This window comes from Aythya marila, assembly GCF_965140915.1.
Source record: "Aythya marila genome assembly, chromosome: 1".
Lineage (NCBI taxonomy): Eukaryota > Metazoa > Chordata > Aves > Anseriformes > Anatidae > Aythya > Aythya marila.
This window is the reverse complement of record NC_139042.1, coordinates 77,330,269-77,349,967: the sequence shown is the minus strand read 5'-3', so window position 1 is coordinate 77,349,967 and position 19,699 is coordinate 77,330,269. Positions and strand designations below refer to the sequence as shown.

Here is a 19,699-nt window from a genome sequence, read left to right as displayed (position 1 = left end):
TTTGTTTCTTGTCAATAGTTAAGATTCTGTTGTGCTTTCTTAAGTGGAAAACCAAAAATTCTGTAAAAGGTCAGGTGATGGAAACCGTGATTGCAAAAGGGGAAGTGATGATATAAGAGCAAGGGGGGAAAAAAAGACTAAGATTAAGAACAGTATTTAAATATAAAAATTTATTTAGGTGAAGTCACAAACATTTGTTTTAAATCAATTTACAAACACTTCATGTTATGCATATTACTGAAACTATCAAGGAAAGGTAAAGGAGAGCAGATAACGGCAGTTTTTTTTTTTTTTTCCTGAAACAACTAAAGGCATACCCTTACCATCATGCGCCTTACTGGATCATAATATTACCTTGATCATACTCCCTAGTATGCAAGGGGAAAGGAAAAGAAAACAAAATACTGAGATGTAAAATAATTTAACCATGAACCAGTGAATATGATTTTCATGAACGCCAGACCACAAGAGTGAAGTCTGATGCTCAGGATCCTAAGCATTCTATGAGGATAAAAATAGAATAATAATTTAGGTCAATTGTTCTATCTGATCAAGAATTTTGTAATGCACAATTGGGCTATAAATTACTTCTGGCAATGACAGCAACAGTTAATCCATTTCTCAGAGATGAAAGAAGAGGCGGTATTGAGCCTCACAGAATTATTTTGTCAACAACCTGGGTTATACCAAATGTAGGATACTGTTTCAAGTCAAATATACATTTATGTTGCAGATATTCTCAATGAAATGGTAAAATTAACAGCTGTAACAAGACAAGTTATGATTTATTTTTTAAGCAAATATAGTACACAGATTATTTTACTTTTTTTTTTTTTTCTTTTCTTTTTGAAGTGTCCGGTTGTGATCTGCAAAGATCCAGGATTGCACACAGGTTTGCTCAAATGAGAAGGGTTAATCTGCGCATTAAATTGGCTTATATTTTCAATGTAGTATTTTAGGGCAGGGTTCTCCTCCGGGAGACTGTTCCTGACCTCATTCAACCAATGTTCAATTTATTCACCTTCCTGAATCTTTGCCCTCTTTGGATAGTCTGTGACAAGTGCTGCGCTGCAGGAATTCCTGTTTTCCAGCAAACTGGCTTGCTCTGCAGGTTTGTAGTCCATTGTTACAATTGCTGATTGGGTAAAATGAATTTCCTACGTCTTCTCTAGCACAGCTTGCAACGCAACAGAAGCAGAGGTAAAAGAATGCACTAGAATACCAGAGCTCCACTTAAACACCAACGGAGTCAGGCTGTTGGCACCAATAAGAAATTCTGTATTTAACAAATCTGTAAATATTTAAAATCCAAAGTTAGTCAGTTTTATACATAAACTCACCCACTTAGTCTGACTGCCATTCCAACTGGCCTTCTGTTTTCATGGAGTCTGAAATAAAAAAAAAATAAACTGAGAATTGTCCAAAGTTAACTCACATACAGGAACGAATCTCAGCTATGCCAGTTACTGCATTCAAACAAAGCTAGGGTTTCTCACTTCCCTAAGCTAAAGCAAGCTTATACCTCTCTACTGTCTCCGCAGAAAGGAGGGTTAGCCTCAAACACGTCCCTTTGTTGCCTTTGTTTTTACTGGTTAACCTTCTGTGCAGAACTGGAGAGATACAGGCACTGCAACAAACTGACATGTACGAATCTACTGAAAGGGGAAATGAAATAGTCAGGCTGCCCAATGCTGTCCTCTGAAATGAAAACAAACATCATTTCAAGCAAACAATCTGGGAGAAAAGGTCTCTGTAAAACTTCTCAATAGTACGAAGGTGAAAAAGCTCAGGTTCTGGTCAAAGCCTGTTGTCTATCAAGGCCTATTCTCTCCCATTTGAATTCTCTATTTTTTTTTGCCCAAATGCAAAGCCACAACCTTTTACTTCTCTGAAGCAGTTTTACAGTTGGAGCTTGTCAGGAGCTGAGACTGGGTGAGGGGGAAACCCTCAGGTCAACACTTCCCTGCTGCTGCCTTGCCAATGATAAGCTCATGCTTTATCCTAAGCGTCATCTACATTTAACAGCTGCTCACATGATTGTTTCAGTTAAGGATGTTCTTCTTCCTTGAGCAGTTATAAATTAGTATGTGCTACCAATTAAGGAGTGCTCTAATAACAGACAGGTAGCTGAATCCACACTTAATGGTTATACAGCTTTTACTTCCCATCACGCTGTTATTAGCACTGCAGTTTCTATGTTCAAACAAACCATTAAGCTAATTTGGGCGTTTTATAAACTATTTAGCTAAAATAAACACGTTGAATTTTTCTTTCCACAGCTTCTGATTGGTTCTTCAGATGAGAGGAAAAGTCAATGTCAGTACTAAAATCAGCTGGAAAATTTCCACACAATCAAAGGGGATCGAGACCTCTGGTGTCTAAGCAGCCAGCAGTCCACAGCTCTGCACTGTCACAACAGTTATCATGAAAGTTACAAGTCTGGGTAACGTTACAGGCTGAAGATCCGTCTCGGATGAGATGAAATATATGAGATATTTTCCATCTGGTGCTCACATAAGATCTGTAGTAAAATAAAAACTGAGCTGCTGTTCTTGAGAATGGAGAAATCTAAACAGAGATATCAGAACAAGTTACGTAAATCTAAAACATCAACCACAGAAAGCACCAAGGCCACACAGCTGGCACTGGGACCTACTACAGTACTTGTTCCTTACACTGTCTTTGTTTCCATTCTTTGTCTGCAGGTTGACCCAGAGATTCTGATAGGTAGAGAAATCAGGGTTTGGTGATGCACCGAATACTTGGGGATCCCCTGAAAAAGGTCCTCCCTTTCCAGGTCAGACTAAGAGTCCAACAGTTTAGCCACTCCTCTCTGCTGAAGGTAACTGAGAAGTGCAATGTCTGATGACAGCTAGCAAAACCCCTTCAGGAATGGAAAGATTCTTCCTATGGTCCTACTTTTTTTTTTTTTTTTAAAGAAATAAATATGGACAATGTAACAGAACCCTTTAACCACCGTTCAGCTGGCATGAAACTCAACATTTAGTACCCAGCATTTTCTGCTCTGGGGATCTGACAGATTACAGCCACCAGTATTAAAAACAAAACCCCCAAAAAATAAAACAAACAAAACCCAGTACAACCCTAAATATAGACAGGCAGCTGTCTTTGTACCACTGGAGCTTGCTGTCACAGCTCAAGCAGTGGAAATAGTACATTTGCCTGTGTACGTTCGAGGTTATGCCAACTCAGTGACACTTGATGTCTGTAATAAAAGCAAATCCTTAATGTGAACAAAATCTTCCCTGCCTCCCCTAATCATATTCATCCTGCAAAACAGGCCAGAACTCGTGAATTAAATCTACTGAGGCCCAAAATAAATTAAATCTCCAAATCACAGTAAGCTTGCAAGCCGCGGCTGTTCAAATTGAAGTTTGTCATTACTTACATCAATTTTCCTGGCCTCCCACACAGCCTGCAACTACCCAGTGTTCCTACAGCAACAGCAGAGTCTGTACTCTGTGTCCTGGTACAGCTGACAAAGTTAATTTAAAATCTAAAAGTTAAATCTTTTAGAGACAACACAAAGTAAAAGAAATGCCCTTCTTCTGATAGCTTTAGAGAAACACAATCTATCCTCAGGGATACACTGCATCCTCAGGAGGCAATTACTGGGGTTCCTAACTCCCGATATCTGGAGCAACAGACATTACACAAGCAACTGTTTGCCCAGGGAGCATTTTTCCCCAGCAATCCAGCAATTCCCCAGCACACCTCCCACAGCAGCTGGCTGGGCACCTTGTGTGGCCCAAGCAGGTGTGGCCCATGCCTTGCAAACTGATGCTTGGTGGGCACGAGCTCAGTGTTGGAGCCGTGAAGTGGGAGCCAGCAGACATCCCAATTGCCCATCCACTTTCCTTGCCCCTTCTCCTCTTCCCCTCGGCAGGGGCACCACTGGGGCCACGGGATCGCACCGCCGCGGCCTCCGGCCTGTCACACCTGGCTTTTCTCCTCCTGCTTGGGGCTCTGGGACGACGACGAGGATGGTGGCGGCGGCGGTGGCGGCGCGGCCTGCGGCTCGCTCTCGGCACGGTGGTGCCTGCTGACGAGCGACTTGAGGGGCGCCATCCACTTCATCCAGAGGTCCAGGTCGACGTCACCCCAGGGCAGGTTGGGGTCCTTGGCCGCCCGCCGCCGAAAGTCCTCGTCGTAGCTCATCCACGAGGTGCCCCCGTAGGTGGCGTGCAGCTTGCGGATGGTGTCCAGGTACTTGAACATGGCCCCGCAGCGCGCCGGGTGCTTCTCGCACACCACGCTGGCGTACACCAGGAAGGCGGAGACCCACTGGTCCAGCGTGTCCCCCGGCCGCGGGCCGTGCTCGGGGGCCAGCTCTGTGTGGAGCAAGGAAAACAGGTCAATGAACTCCCCCCGCCAGATGCGCTCCTTGGTGGCCTTGGCCAGCTGGTAGCCCAGGGGCCGCCGCAGCCCCACGTAGGGGGTGGCCGCCGCCTCCGCCGCCGGGGCCGGGGCTGGAGCTGGGGCCGGGGCCGGAGCTGGGGCCGGGGCCGGGGCCGGGGCCGGGGCCGCTGCCGGGGCCGCCTCGCCCTGCGCCGCCGCCGCCGCCGCCGCCGGGCCCCCGGCCGCGCCGCTCGCCGCCGCCTCGGCGCAGGGGCTGGCGGCCGCCGCGGCCGCCCCGAGCGCCGCCTGCCGCTCCAGCCAGCGCGGGTTCACGTACACCGTCCGCAGCCGCGGCGCGGCCCCGGCCCCGGCCCCGGCCCCAGCCCCGGCCGCGGCCGCCCTCGCCGCGCCGTCGGCGCCGGGCTGCAGGCGCAGCAGGGCCAGGGCGGCGGCGGGCGCGCAGGCGGGCAGGTCGCTGCCCTCCCGCCGCGGGGCCGGCTGCGCCGCCGGCGGCACCGGCAGCAGCGCGGGCGCCGCCCAGGGCGGGGAGCCGCCCCTAGGCCCCGCCGCCGCCGCCAGCGCCTCTAGGCCCGGGAGGCCGAGCCGCGAGCCGGGCGCCACGGCGCCGAGCACCCATCGGGTCTCGGCCACCCCGCCGCGGTCCCGGGGGCTCCGCGACCTCCCCTCCTCGCGGCGGCCGGCGAGCGCCGTGCCCAGCGGCAGGGGGGCCGCGGTTCCGGCCCGGCGCCGACGGCGGCTCCGCCGCCTCCCACGTGGCATCGGCGCGGAGGCTCCGGGCAGGGCCGCGGCGGGGGCGGGGGCTGCGCCCGGCGGGGCGGGGACGGGGCGGGGACGGGGATGGGGACGGGCGGCGGAGGGGGACGGGGAGCGGGGCGGCCCGGAGCCGGCCCCGGGGCCTCCGGGCATATATATATATATATATATCTATATGTGTATATCTATCTATATATAAAAATAAAATAACCCGCTGATCACCGTCACGGGCAAAACGGACTTCTGTTGGGGAAGGTTAACTGAACGTGCCGCCAATTAATAGTGCAGCAGGGCAACGAGAACTCACACCCAAATCACCTTCTCCAAATCCACCCTCTTCTATGTCCCCCTCCCCCGAGCAGCACAGGGGAACAGGGAATGGGGGCTGCGGTCAGTCCCTGAGACTTCACCTCCAGCACTCCGTCACAGTCGCTCTGCCCCTGCTCCATGTGGGGTCCCTCCCACGCAATGCCATCCTTCCTGAACTGAAACTGCAAGGGGTGCCCACAGGCAGCAGCTCTCCAAGCACTGCTCCCACACGGCTCCGTACCACGGGGTCCATCCATCCCCCAGGAGCAAACTGCTCCAGCACGGGTCCCCCACGGGTGGGCGGCAGCTCCCCCCAGGCCCCCTGCTCCTGCGTGGGCTCCTCTCCACGGGCTGCAGCTCCGGCCCGGGGCCTGCTCCTGCGGGGGCTCTCCATGGGCCGCAGCCTCCTCCAGGCCACATCCACCTGCTCCACCGGGGGCTCCCCCACCCATGGGGGGGCTGCAGCGTGGAGATCTGCTCCATGTGGGACCCATGGGCTGCAGGGGGACAGCCTGCTCCACCAGGGGCCTCTCCACAGGCCGCAGGGGAACTGCTGCTGCCTGCCTGGAGCACCTCCTGTCCTCCTGCTGCACTGACCTGGGGGCTGCAGGGCTGCTTCTCTCACATGTTCTCACTCTCCTGAGGTGTCTTACTGAGGGTGTCTCAGTGACTGACCTGCAGAGTCCTGTGCCAGGGAAGAAATAGGAGAACATGATGATTTTAATGGGAGACATAGCCCTACAGGCAATTTCCTTTCTAGTTATGTCAAAGCACGTGTTGTTAGCATGGCACAGCCATACACGTCTTACCAAGGTCACTAGCAAAACACACAGTGGCCACTGCAGAGACAGGACCAGGCTGTAGTTGGTTACCGTCCTTGTAAAGGTCAAACACAAGGAGAGCCAAAGCTGCTGACTGGGTGCTGGCTTCTTGCAAGGACTTAAATCAAACTTCAACTCCGTCTGCTTCTGTAAACACTTTTGAAGACCTCTCCTCTGGAAGAGTAGCTTTGAATGTGATGCTAAAATGCGCATAGATCAGTTACACTGTAGTGTAGCCTTAAGTTCTGTAAATAACAACTCTTCTGTCTTCACATGAAAACTAGAAGAGTTTTAGAGGAGCTAAACTTTAGACATGCCTTTTTGTCAAACATCAAATCCCAGGAACTAAAGTTTTAAGAATTCTCTTGTAAGAAAAATAATAAGGTTAAAAAACAACTTCACTTTTTTATGCCTATAAGTTTTGAAGAAATAATGAGTAGCAAAATGCTCCAATTTTCTAATTCATCTTTATTTTTAGAGATTTTGTTCAGAAGTCGAAACAGAATGCAGTCTTCCTTAGTTACTGAGATGAATACATTTGTATTTTGATAAACAGTTATTTTTAAAAGTGCTACCAAAACATGTGTAATGATAATGAGATTTACACATTCTGATTTTAAGTTCTGTCCAGAATCTCCTTCTAATTCCAGATTACTTCCCGTGGAAGTAGTTGTGTCACCACCCCTAGCTGTATTTAAAAGATGTGTAGGTATAGATGTGGTGCTTTGGGACATAGTTTAGCGGTAGACTTGGCAGTGCTAGGTTAACCATTGGACTTAATGATGTCAGAGGCCTTTTCCAACCTAAATGATTATGTAATTATATGATTAAAAACACTGGAGACTGTACAGTAACATAATTCCTCTAAGGCCTGTCCATGCAGCAAGCTTGCTAGTAAAACAGGTGATACACATCTTTAGAAAATCTCTAAAAAATTTTAAAAGTTTTTTTTTTTTTTTTCTTTAATCCAAAATTCAGGCTCAGTTTGAAACCATAGTGTTATTCAAGTTGGAAGGGACCTCAGGTTGTCACTGGTCCCACTTCCTGCTCAAAGCAGGGTCCAAACTGAATTCAGACAAGGGTGGTCAGTGCCTTTTCCAGGCGGGTCTCGAAAACCACCAGTGATGGGGATTCCACAACCTCTCAGTGACCTGATCCAGTACTTAATAACTCTCAGTGTTGTTTTTTGTTTGTTTGTTTGTTTTCACTGTTGATCCAGCCCTGTTTCATTTTATGACCCCCACCTGTTATCCTCTCGCTCTGTACATCAGTGCAGAGCCTAGCTCTACTTTCTTGATAATCCAAGAAGAGACTCTGAGGCGCATTCTGGAAGGCTGCTATTGGGTTCCCCAAGCTGAACTAGTTCGGCTTTTCCAGCATCTCCCCAGCAGTCAAATTCTCCAACTCCCAGCTGTCCTGGTGGGCCACCTCAGGATTTGCTGAAGTTTATTGGCATCCTCCTTGTATCAGGAGCACCCAAACTAGACATGGTCTGCTGAATGCTGTGTAAAAGGCAGCAATGACTTCCCTTGCTCTACTGACTGTGGTTCTGTTGATGCAGCCCAGGATGCTGTCAGCCTTCTTCATGTCCAGGGCTCACTACTGGCTGATGTTTGGCCTATTGGCCACCAGGCACCTGGGTCTATCCCAGCAGAGCTGCACCCTGGCCTGTCAGTGCCTAGCCCATAAAAACACGGGGTTAGCCCGCACCAAGTGCCTACTTGGTGACTTTCACAAGAAAGCCCGCACCAAGTGCCTCTGTCCTTGCTGACTTTCACAAGATTGCTGTTTTAGCCTTGTCTAAGTCCATCTGAATGGCAGTCCTGTTGGCTATATGCCCTGATTCAATGTTGTCCATGTACTGGATGAGAGTGCACTCTCTCTCCTCCAGGCTATTGATACAGATATTAAACAGGACAGGTCCCAAGACAGGCTTTTGAAGATCTACACTTTAGCTCCAAGGTAGAGTATAAACCACTCATAAATATGATCCAAACATTTTTTTTCTCTTATCTAATTGTTCCAACAAGGAAGCTGTGGGAGGTCACCAGTCTGTGGCCTCTTGGATTGTCCTTGCTCTTTTTCAACATGGGTGCAATACTTAGCTTTTTCTCACCACTGGGTACCTCTCCAAATCTCCATGACCTTTCAAAGATGATAACAAGTGGTCTTGCAATGACATCAGCCAGCTCTCTGAGCACCCTCAGATGCATCCCAGCAGGGCCCCCAGACTTGCATGGGCTGGGGTTCCTCAAGAGATCCCTGACTCAGTTCTTTTCTGCTTCTTCCAGATCCTCTTCTCTGTGAGGCACAAAGGGCTATAAGACTTTGCTGGGGAAAATCAAGGCAAAGAAGGGATGAAATACTTCAGCCTTGGCTGTGTCAGTTGTCAGTAGGTCACCTGTTCCTTTTCAGCAGAGGTCTTACCTCTTCCTCTTTATTCTTTCAGTGATACTGTAAAGAAAAGAAGCTGCTCTGCTTGCCCTTGACATCCTCTGCCAGTTCCAACAACTGCAGAGCTTTGGCTTCCCAAACAACCATGCCCATATGCCTGGGGAATGTTTCTGTATTCTTACTCTGTGTACTGAATATTTTTCAGAATAAAACTGATGACTTGGAAAGTCGTAATTACGAAATGCATTCATCCCTCAAAATGTTTATGAATTCTTATTGCATTATTAATCCATATTACTACTGCTGCCTTTCATAAATACAGACTTGAAAAGCTGAAGAGAGATTTCAAATTCTGGTAAGTCAGCAGACTACTGCATAAAGGCAGTGAGAGGCAGCGAGACAGAACAAGGAATAAACTTTCTCACTGGATTTAAGCTTTCACTGAAAAAAATATGGGAATGCAAACTGTTAGCAAAGCCTTTCTGGCTCCAGAAGTCAGCCCACGCCATTATCTACTCACAGCTCCATGAAAGACTGTAAAATTTCTTGGTATCTACTGCAACCTTGTGAGGAGCAGCTGCAGCTTCGCTGGTATAGCTTCAGAAGGGAAGGGCTGATGACCAATATGGGATCGACCAGTATTGTCTCACCATTTCTCAGCATACATGGCCACACAGCTGATGTCTTTCATATGGTGATTAGAGCTAGGGTCTGGGGACTAGGACAGTCTTTTTGTCTGGAGTTTGTATGGTGCCTGGTGCCCAGCTGTGGAGCCCAGCTGCATGGGTGGTGCTGCCAGACCTCACAATAATGCAGTTTATAGTGATAATCATAGAATCAGAATGATTCAGGCTGGAAAAGACCTGTAAGATCATCTAGTTCAGCCTTTAACCTAGCATTGAAGTACACCACTAAACCGTGCTACCAAGTTCTACATCTCCACGTTTCTTGAAGACCTCCAGGGATGGTAAACAGCAACGTTAAAAAATATTTAGTGTTGATATTGCTGTTGCCTCAGAAAGATACAGATGACAGCAAAGATGGGTAGTAAAATTGCATACATGAAGCTTTGAATCTCCATGCATATGTTGGCTCTAGTAACTGAATGTCAGCTGTGATTCTTCGGGTCTCTGTCTCTTGAAACATCCTCAGTTCTTTTTTTGTGAGAGCTCTCATTTTTTTGTTTGTTTGTTTTTGTGAGAGCTCTCATGGAGAAAACCAGCTGGGTAATAACAGTACCTGGGCTGAGATAGTGGAAATGAGATTGGTTTGCACCCACTTAAGTTGGAGTGGGTACTTGTAAGCTGGCTGATGCTAGTAACATTGCATTTGTCTGATTGCTTCTGTCTCCTTTCACAGGTTGTATGTGTGTTTTGCAAGGATCCAAGTTTGCACTTGGAGTTTTGCTCACTGGAAACTGGTTGTGTCCCAAAGTCTCAGCTCTTCAAAATAAGCAATGCGTCTTACTGAAGATGGCAGGAAACATTTCCAGCGCATTTGGGGGGTGGGCATGGTTATTATATCTGCTACTCATACTCCTCACAGCTCTGAATTTCTCCCTCTGCCGGCTTCCTCACATCTTCCTGGCCCTGTATGTTCCACAGATACATTTGTAGAGGAGAAAAGTTAATGCCTGGAGCCACATATCTGTAAAGCTGTATTGTGGATGTGCCTTTCTCAACCACATTGCTAGCATGGGCACAGGGGGTGTAGAAACAAACTTGGATCATTGCTTCATGCTTCAGACCTTTTTAGTCTCAGGCATGAGACCCTATTGAAGGCATTAATGAGGAGGGAAAATGAAGCTTTAAACAAAAACAGCTGCAACCTTAGCTGTGGAGGATCTAGCAGAGTTTGGAATTAAGCAATAGACTGGTTTATTAAAATAAGGGGGAAAAGTTCCTTTCCAGAAAAAAAAAATTACTGAGAGCTCCCTCTCATATGGAAACATCACACAAAACCTGAACACCCACCTCCCTTTAGAGGTGGATGGGCTGGCACGCTGCTGGTGGTCAAGAACTGTAAGTAATGCCACTCCGGAAAGAACAGCCTGCTCCCTCTGTTGATGAAACTAGAAAATGCTGCCGCGGAGCGCTTACCTGCACAGGCTCCAGGATGAGCCAGGGTTGGAGGAGAAAGTGCAGCATGAGCGGGAGATAACTCGAGTGCCGTGCTCAAGGGCTTTTTTCAAACCATCCCATCTTTTTCTAAGGAATTTTAAGAGCTCCCCGCAATAATTGTGGGGGGACTGTGGAGATGGTGGTTTCTCGGGTCAGAGGAAGGAAGCTTAAGCCCCAAAGAACCAGTAGTCTGCTGGTGATTTCACCTGGTGCAAGGAGATTTAAAACTTTCACTAGAACTCTTAGCTAGCCTTCCCCTACATGTCTTCTATTCCCCCCATAAATTAAGTATAGGTCTGGAAGCAAAACAGGATTCTTGTCTGTGTATTTTTCTTTTCACCCTCCAAAATTTAAGGGTTGTGCTCCTCACTGACAACAGAGCAGCAGGTCTGAACTCACCCATGAAGCTAACGGCTAAGTGCAGCTTAATAAAGCTGAAGCACTAATTAAATGATGGCATGGGGCCTCCAGAAAGAGCCCTACAACCGACGCTGTTATTTCCAGTGGGGGGAGGGCTTTACATTCCCGGCTGGGGCTGGGGGCAGGAGTCAGATCCTGTGGTGAGGGACCGCTTCCTCCGCTCCAGGTGGGCAGGGGCTGGCTGGCTGCCACCCGGCCGGGGCTGTGCAGTGTTCTTCCTTTGCCGATGCTCTGCTCCCACGCTTCCTCGTGTTTTTGACTCTCCTACGCTCGCCCCTTTCTCCTGATAAAGGTTTCCTTGTCTGCACTTGGGGAGCGAGCAGAGAAAGTCTCTAGAATGGATCATCTGGTGACACGAACGTCCACATCCCTTTGTGTGGAGTTGTTCAACTCGGGCTGTCAGAAGCGGCCGAGTGCATGCTCAAAACGCGTGTTGGCTGCGGCGGAGATGGACAGACCACCTCAGGCTGGCAGAGGATGGAAAGCACAGGCCTGAAGGTGCTGGCTGGCCGAGGCCTGCTGCTGGCAGCCCCACAGATGTGTGCCAGAGGCTGGCAGCGCTCTGCAGCCCACACCATGCCGGCCATGGGGGTCCTCTGGAGAACACCGGGTGGGAGAAGAGGGGGACCCTGGCCACCTGCCCTGCAGGGTCCCACCCTCCAGCACAGGCTGCAGGATGGACCTGCGTCCCTGCTCGTGGCATGGGGCACACTGGGGCTTTCCCAGGACCCGAGGGAACCCCCAAAAAGCCCCGGAAGCCCCTTGGGACACGGTCCCTGCCCCGAACGCCACCGGGCAGCGCCAGGACGGCCGCGGGGAGCAGCTCCCGGCCGGGGCCGCCGCCGCCCCGACGACGTCCCCGGGAGCTGCCCGGCACGGCTCAGCTCGGCCCGGCACGGCTCGGCTCGCCCCGGGAGGGGTCCCATCGGTCCCGGTCGCCCGTGGACCCGTGGGTCCGTGTGCGGCGAGCTGCCCGGTGCGCATCGCGGCCGCGGGGGGAGTGCCTCTGGCAGGCTGCGGCGCGCTGAGATAAAAGCTCGGCGGCTGCCTCCTTCCCTCCCCTTTTCTCTCGCAACTTTTTTTTTTTTTTTTTTTTCCCTTTTCCCTCCCTCCCCTCCCAGCAAAGTGACCGCGGCGGCAGCAGCCCCAAGCGGGACGCGGGCCGCCGCCATGAGCCCCCCGGTGCCGCCGTCGAGCCGCGCCGCCGGGGGCTGAGCCCGGGCGCTGGGCGGGGGGCACGGGGCTGGGGGGGGGGGGCCGCGGCCGGGACCGGAGACCGGGAGAGAGCCGGGACCCCCCCGGCCACCCCCCCGGGGCCAGCGGCCGCCGCGATGTCGGCGCAGAGCCTGCTGAGCAGCGTCTTCTCCTGCTCCTCCCCGGCCGCCCCCGCCGCCAGGAGCCTCTCCAAGCGGAGGCTCCGCCAGACGCGCAGCCTCGACCCCGCCATCATCGGCGGCGGCCGGGACGAGGGCGAGGGCCGGGGGCGGGCGGCCGGCAGCCCCCCGGGGGAGCGCCGCGGTGCCCGGGGCGCCCCTCCGCCGCCCCGCGGCTTCTCGTCGTCCACCCCCAGCACCCCGCTGGAGCGCTCGCCGCCGGGCAGCGGCCTCTTCGAGCCGGACAGCCCCCGGGGCAAGCGCAGCCCCGGCCGGGAGCTGCCCTTCCTGGCGCGCACGCCGTCGGCCAACAGCATCTTCTCGTCGCCCCGCCGCTGGCTGCAGCAGAGGAAGGGGCAGCCCTCGCCGCCCGGGCCGCGCCCCGCCGCCTACGTCGTGTGGAGATCCGAGGTAGGGTCGCCGGCATCCGCGATCCCCCCGTCGGGGCCGGGGGAAGGCTGCGGGCACGGCCCCAGCCGCTGTCACGCCTCGCAACCTCCCCTTCCCACCTCGCAACCTCCCCGCCTTCACACCTCGGCCACCTGCCCTCGGCGAGGCTCCTCGCAAGCCCGGCGAGGTGTTTTTAAGAGATGTTGCTCAGAGTTAGCCGGGATTCATCGCCGTGCTTGACTCTGGAGTTAGTTAAAAGTTTGTGATTTCAGAGAGGCTTTGTGGGACACCTGCGGTGTCAGTGATAAGAAGCCATGAGATGGTGCCTAATGGCTTTGGTCTTGAGATGCTCATGGTCGTTAAGGCTGAGACGGCAGCTTATCCACGTAGGGTTTGATGAGGAACCTCCAAAAGTGTAAGCCACGTAAGATTTGCTGGGCAGGGTTTCCTGATGCCAAGGCTCTGAGCACCATCTCAAGTCTGCAAGTGGAAGTGAGTCTCTACACTGACTCCATGTGAAGGTGTCAGATGCTCAGGGCACGTAAGGGTTAGCTTTCCTGGCATTTTCCACAGGTCTATGTGTTGTCACTCCACGTAGCATCACACACCTTCAAAAATACGTTTTTTCCCTCTAATTTGGTGTGTATCTAGCACATTTAAACAGTCGAATTTGAGGGGAGTTACATTGCTGATAATGTGATTGCGTTACATCGCGATGTAATTTGTAGCTTAATGTGAATGCAGGGCAGTTCGATGGGATGTTACAGTTTGGTTCTCTGAGAAACTGCTTTTTGCTCACATGGACCTGGGAAAGTGTCTTTCATCCCTTTAACAAATGGATGCTCACAGTAATGAAGAGTGGTGTTGTATTTTGAGGGCATCTGTCATACTGGAAAGGCCTAATTTTTATAGTAACCGGTACCTATGTGTAAGTGCAGTTAAAAAAAATGGCCTTTATGTCAGATGAAAAATGCAGGCAGTTCTGCCGTAGGAGAACAGTTCTGAGCCCTGTGCAGTGAGGAGCAGCGAGTGCTCGTGCTCGTGCTGAGTCCCTGTGTCCGTGCTGGCTGTGAGACCCGTGCCCTGCAGGAGCATCTCTGTTGTAGCCATCGGCCCGGCCATGGTGGCATTGGATGTCCTTGTGGGACCTCGTGCCTGTCGGGTGTTGAGTTTCTGCTTTTGAATGGTTATGCAAGTATTAGTTTGATCATAACTCTTAGCAACACCAGGTGTAAGTGATTTTAATCTCTATTTGAAAAGAAACTTCACCTAAACTTTTTGACTGCTTTGACTCTCTCATTGTTGGCTTGCATCCTAATGTTGGCCGTTCAATTTGGTTTCATTGTACAGTGGCATTGTTCATAAAGGATTTAGTTGATCCTCTTTAGACTTCACTAAAAAAGGACCTGCTCAGTTTTCTGGAAGTAAAATGTTCTCTGTTTCTGGGGCTTCACCCTCACTGTGGCAAAGCAAGTGTGCTTGGGAAGGTGAAAATTTTAAAGATTGTAAAGGTTTTACTGGGTGAAAAGGAGATAATTACTTATAATATTGTAACTTTAAAAGGTCTAATTATTCAAATTGTTGCATCCTCGGTAGGGTTAGTAGTTCAGGTTTCCTGGAGCTTGAGAAATGAAGCACAGCATGGCAATGATGATACTCAGCTGCAGAAGATAACTGTACAGAAGACAGCAAGCCAAAAAGGAACATGGAAGTTTTTGGTCTGAGAACTTAAAAAATCCCATCCTATTAGCTAGGGAATAAAAGAGGTATTCATTACAAAACCTGTTTTTGCTACCTGCTTTCCAACATCACCAGTATAATTGTACTTTTTGGGAAAACATTTCCTTAAAGCCACTGTGCAAGCAACAATTCTTTTCTTCCCGCTACCTTAATCTCTAAGGTAGTAAAGAGAAGTACGAATGTAATGGAGATTTTATCTTCAGAACCCACCAAAACAATAAGTTTTGAGCAGGTCATCCTTCACCCACATCTGTGCTGTGATATATCAGATGACGTGGTGGGGATGCAGCTTGCAGCAATGGTTTCTGTGCGAGAGCCCTCAGCACAGCCCCTCTGCTCAGCACGTATTACCAGCTGGTCAGGGGATCCTGCGTACGAGGCCAAAACGGCTGCAATAGCATTGATGAGATGCCAAGAGAAGGATGGATTGTTTGTTTTACCTTTTTTATTTTAGTCATTTGATTTCAGTATTTTATACCCTTTCTGCTGGCTGAGAAATGGAAAGGTTACTGCTCGGGTTAAGTGGCTGGGCATAAGTGACTTTTAATGAGTTGTCAGAAAGCACTGAAGATTTCAGCAGGTCACACCTAGAGGCTTTCCACGAAGAAAGGTATTAAGCTCAAATTCTCCATCCACAGATGTTTGGATGTGAAGCATCATGTGACAGAGACGTCTCTAACTCGCTGGTTATCTGTCTCTTCTTTATCAGCATTTAATTTTATTCTCAAGAACACTTTATGGTTGTAAAGAATATTTTTAGTGGACTTTACTTCACTAACAGGAATTCTTTCCCTGTTCTATTATCTGCTCATGCATAAGCTGCTTAAAAAGAAAACTGTTCCTGGTGATCTCAGAGATGACAATTTCCAGTGGTTTCAGTAAATCATAAGGCAAAGCTGTGGGGGATTTCTAACAGAAGGAAAGAAGCATTTATCCTCAATTCCTATCAGATTTCAGCTGTCTTTTTAAGTCCTATTATTTTTTTCACTTACAAAATTAAGTCTATTAAGATTATTATGCCTTTTTTTTTTTTTTTTTAAATATGGCTATGTGACTAGATATCATGGAAAAAGGTAGTAAAAATATGAAGAGATATCTTAAAGCCTTGATTCTGCCAACATTTAATTGTATATCTATGCTTGACTATGTGGGTAGTCCTATACAAGTTAAGGACACAGGTGTGAGGGGGTTATGTTCACCAGGTGAGAAGTCCAGGAGGGCTGGATATTGATAGATCTGGGTGAAGTTTTGAGTGTGTTACGTGTTCTGCTTATTTTTCTAAATGAAAGGGGAAGAGAAGATGGGAATGGAAAGCCACAACATGTGTATAGGAAATACAGCAAATTATGTAAATATATCTGAGTAATCTCTTTGTTATGGACATGAAACTGTTGGAAAGTGTCCAGAGGAGGGCTACGAAGATGGTGAAAGGCCTTGAGGGGAAGACGTATGAGGAACGGCTGAGGTCACTGGGCCTGTTCAGCCTGGAGAAGAGGAGGCTGAGGGGAGACCTCATCACAGTCTACAACTTCCTCGTAAGGGGTTGTCAAGAGGCAGGAGACCTTTTCTCCATTAACACTAGTGACAGGACCCGCGGGAACGGGGTTAAGCTGAGGCAGGGGAAATTTAGGCTGGACGTCAGGAGGGGGTTCTTCACAGAGAGGGTGGTTGCACACTGGAACAGGCTCCCCAGGGAAGTGGTCACTGCACCGAGCCTGTCTGAATTTAAGAAGAGATTGGACTGTGAACTTAGGCACATGGTCTGAACTTTTGGGTAGACCTGTGCGGTGTCAAGAGTTGGACTTGATGATCCTTAAGGGTCCCTTCCAACTCAGGATATTCTATGATTCTATGATTCTATGATTCTATGATTATGATAAACCAAATCTACACTTAGCTTATATGGCCTGATTATTTTGCTGTCATACTCTGGGTGTTACTGAATGATGAAACATTAGCATCTCCAGCTTTTGTGGGGTTTACTGCTTTTAAAGGAATGGCAGCATGAAATCAGAAGCCTTCTGCTGGCTTGCCAGGCTGCTGGGAGGCAGGAGGACCTGCCACAAGGAGGGGAGAAGTTGCGAGCCTCCCTGGTGGTGTCTCCGGGCCAACTGCAGGGGTATTGGTGTTACTTGCCAGCAAAACTGGAACAGCAGCTAAGGCTTGCCTATTTTATAACTTCTGGTCGAGCGTTATGGAGTGGGAATTTAGAGCATGGCTGTCAGAAGTAGTGAATGCTCACAAAACCACTTTCAGCTAATTGTTGCTTTGGGAGGTCAGCTCCCTTAAATTCACTTGATATTGAGAGAAAGTTTAAATCCATTGGGAAGGCAGATACTCAGATTCTCTATCTTCTCACTTACCAAAGTTTCCCCCAAGCATCATGGCTTTTTGCAAACTAATTCTAAACCCATTTTCCAAGTTACTACAAGTGGCTAGCTTAGTTCTTTTCCTTTGCTTCTTTCTGCTTTTTCACATCCAGCACTTGCATCTAAACTCTGCTGGTGGAAGGATATACATGAAAAATGCTTTTGCAGAGAAAGTGCAAAGCAAAATTCCTCAGAGAGTCTTGAGCTCACTACTCAAGCTGACAAATCAAGAGGTCATGTTCTCATACGGGTGTATATCTTTGGGTGCTTCCAGTGAATATTTTTCTTTGAAGGCAGTGGGGCAAGTTGTTTTGCAGAAAGAAAGGACTGATTGCATCATCAAGGATGAAGGAAGAGAACCCATTCGTTGTAAATTCAGAGGAAGGAGAGCTTTTATGTATCTTTCCTTCCCCTTTCAAGTCATGAGCAATGGTTTGGATCTATTCTGAAATATCTAGACTGCCTACAGCAACGAGAGAAAGAAGTCAGTCTTCTACTGTTCGTTAGGAGGCATGAACATGAAATAGAAGTATGTATGCTGCATCACTTTCAAAATATCTAAGATGAGCTCTGTAAGCCAAGGCATCTGTGTTCACAAGGCATTGATTGCACTTACTGTGACGTTGAAGTCACAGCGTGGTTGTCAAACCAGGGGTTAAGCCGAGCCCTTGCAGGTGTAAAAGCCAAGCGGATGGGGATACTGCTGCTTGGAACTGGGGATAAGGCTCTGCCTCTGAAGGCTGCAGTAGTTCACATTGTCTAGAGGTCAGCATGCCCCGATAAACTAATTTAACAATATGCATAGAAATATTTTAGTGGAACACCTCCTCAACATTTAGTCTCTTGTGACAACTCATATTTATTGCTGTCCAGTTGCCATAGTCTTACAGGCTTTACCTTCAGCATGCTGTTGGTCTCATGCTTTTGACTTTATTGTTTATGCATTTGCCTGTGTGTATTGTGTGGCTTGTTTTGGTGAAATGCTCCAGAATCATTTCCCCATCAGTTGGAAGTTTTGTTTGTCATAAAATCACAGAATCACAGAAAGGTTTGGGTTGGAAGGGTCCTTCAAGACCACCCAGTTCCAACCCCCCTGCCATGGGCAGGGACACCTCCCAGCAGACCAGGTTGCCCAAAGCCCCATCCAACCTGGCCTTGAGCACCTCCAGGGATGGGGCACCCACAGCTTCTCTGGGCAGCCTGTGCCAGGGCCTCACCACCCTCTGAGTAAAGAATTTCCTCCTAACATCTAATCTAAGTCTCCCTTCTTTTAGTTTAAAGCCATTCTCCCTTGTCCTATCACTACCCTCCCTGACAAAGAGTCCCTCCCCGGCTTTCCTGTAGGCGCCCTTTAGGCACTGGAAGACCACTGTAAGGTCTCTCCAGAGCCTTCTCTTCTCCAGGCTAAACAACCCCAGCTCCCTCAGATGTGTCCCCTGAGAGGTGAAGGAGAAGTGCTTCAGCCCTATGACCATCCTTGTGGCCCTTCTCTGGACCCGCTCTAACACGTCTTGTGCTGGGGGCCCCAGAGCTGAAGGCAGGGCTCCAGGTGGGGTCTCAAAAGGGCAGAACAGAGGGGAAGAATCACCCCCTTGACCTGCTGGCCATGCTGCTTTAGATGCAGCCTAGGATACGGTTGTCCTTGGAAAGCAATCCCAGGCAATGTATTAAATTGCTATCATCACTGGTTGATCTTTTTGCCCTAATAATCTCCAAACAGTGATGTGTAGCTGAAGTAAAGGACAGCTCAGTGTTTCATATACGTAGCCTTAGACACCTTCCTACCTGATTCAGATGCTTTTCTATATGGATGGATAAGAGGTTTCAGCTAATCCCTGTGCAGAGCCCCCATTAACTGTCCAGGGAGCAAAATGGGGATCTGGCATTTTGAAAGGACTTTTTGACACCTTGTTTTATTGGTTTTCCTTCAAACATTTAAAAACCCAGACAGTCCCCCACTCACAAAACTGGTAACTTGGATTTTTCCTTTGGTGTGTCTGTTGGGGAGGGATGGGTTCTTTAATGACTTATGTGAGAACTGTATTTTGAAGGGCTTTTTTTTTCTTAAAGTAAAAAATTTCATGTTCTGACATTTGCCACTGAACTCTTTGCTTTGTTTTTCTTCCATAAGACACCCTAAAACATTAAATGCACAGATTAGTTTCAGCCTGAGTCCCTCCCATTCAGTGTTGTCAGAGTTTTACAGCTGTAAAACTCAGTGGGCAGACATATTGTGGGTCTCGTATGAAGAAGAATGCCATTCAAAGTAACTAAATATATTCAACATTTTTGAATTGGCAAATGCACTCTTTCCATTCCTGACTAAATTACGTCTGAGGACATTTGGTGAAAATGTGGGAACTGACAGCTAGGACAGATGGAATTGCGGCAATGATAGAAATGAGACTGAAAAGTAATTTTGAGCAGTCTCTAAAATATCAACAACCCAGACCACTGTCTGGCTTCGTGATGGAGTTGCTGTGCAGTGGCAGTTTGCAGGCGCAGAGCTTTGCAGCAGTCGTTCTTCACTCCTCTGTGGTGTTGTGGCGGGATAAGGATGGAGGTGTCAAGCATGTGGTTTTCTCCTTCCAGATGTAAATATTGTAATGGAAACCAGCAGGGAAGTCTGA

General features: G+C 49.0%; 2 protein-coding genes across 3 annotated transcripts in view; one reads left to right on the top strand and one right to left on the bottom strand.

Annotated features, from left to right (window-relative positions):
- Nucleotides 1-155: 155 nt before the first annotated feature.
- On the bottom strand, nt 156-5,139 carry LOC309878406 (uncharacterized protein; the record flags this gene model as incomplete). Its single annotated transcript, XM_082760836.1, has 3 exons — nt 156-1,254; nt 1,341-1,388; nt 3,961-5,139. 2 exons carry the CDS (start codon nt 5,137-5,139, stop codon nt 1,380-1,382), a joined length of 1,188 nt encoding a protein of 395 aa, XP_082616962.1. The 3' UTR covers nt 156-1,254; nt 1,341-1,379.
- Nucleotides 5,140-12,359: 7,220 nt separating this feature from the next.
- The window catches only part of ARHGAP6 (Rho GTPase activating protein 6), a 312,049-nt gene continuing 304,709 nt past the window's right edge, over nt 12,360-19,699 (top strand). For both annotated transcript variants that reach the window (XM_082775527.1, XM_082775526.1), the window contains exon 1: nt 12,360-12,981. In XM_082775527.1, coding sequence (XP_082631653.1) covers nt 12,529-12,981 — 453 coding nt within the window. In that variant the 5' untranslated portion in view covers nt 12,360-12,528. The remainder of the gene's footprint in view (nt 12,982-19,699) is intronic.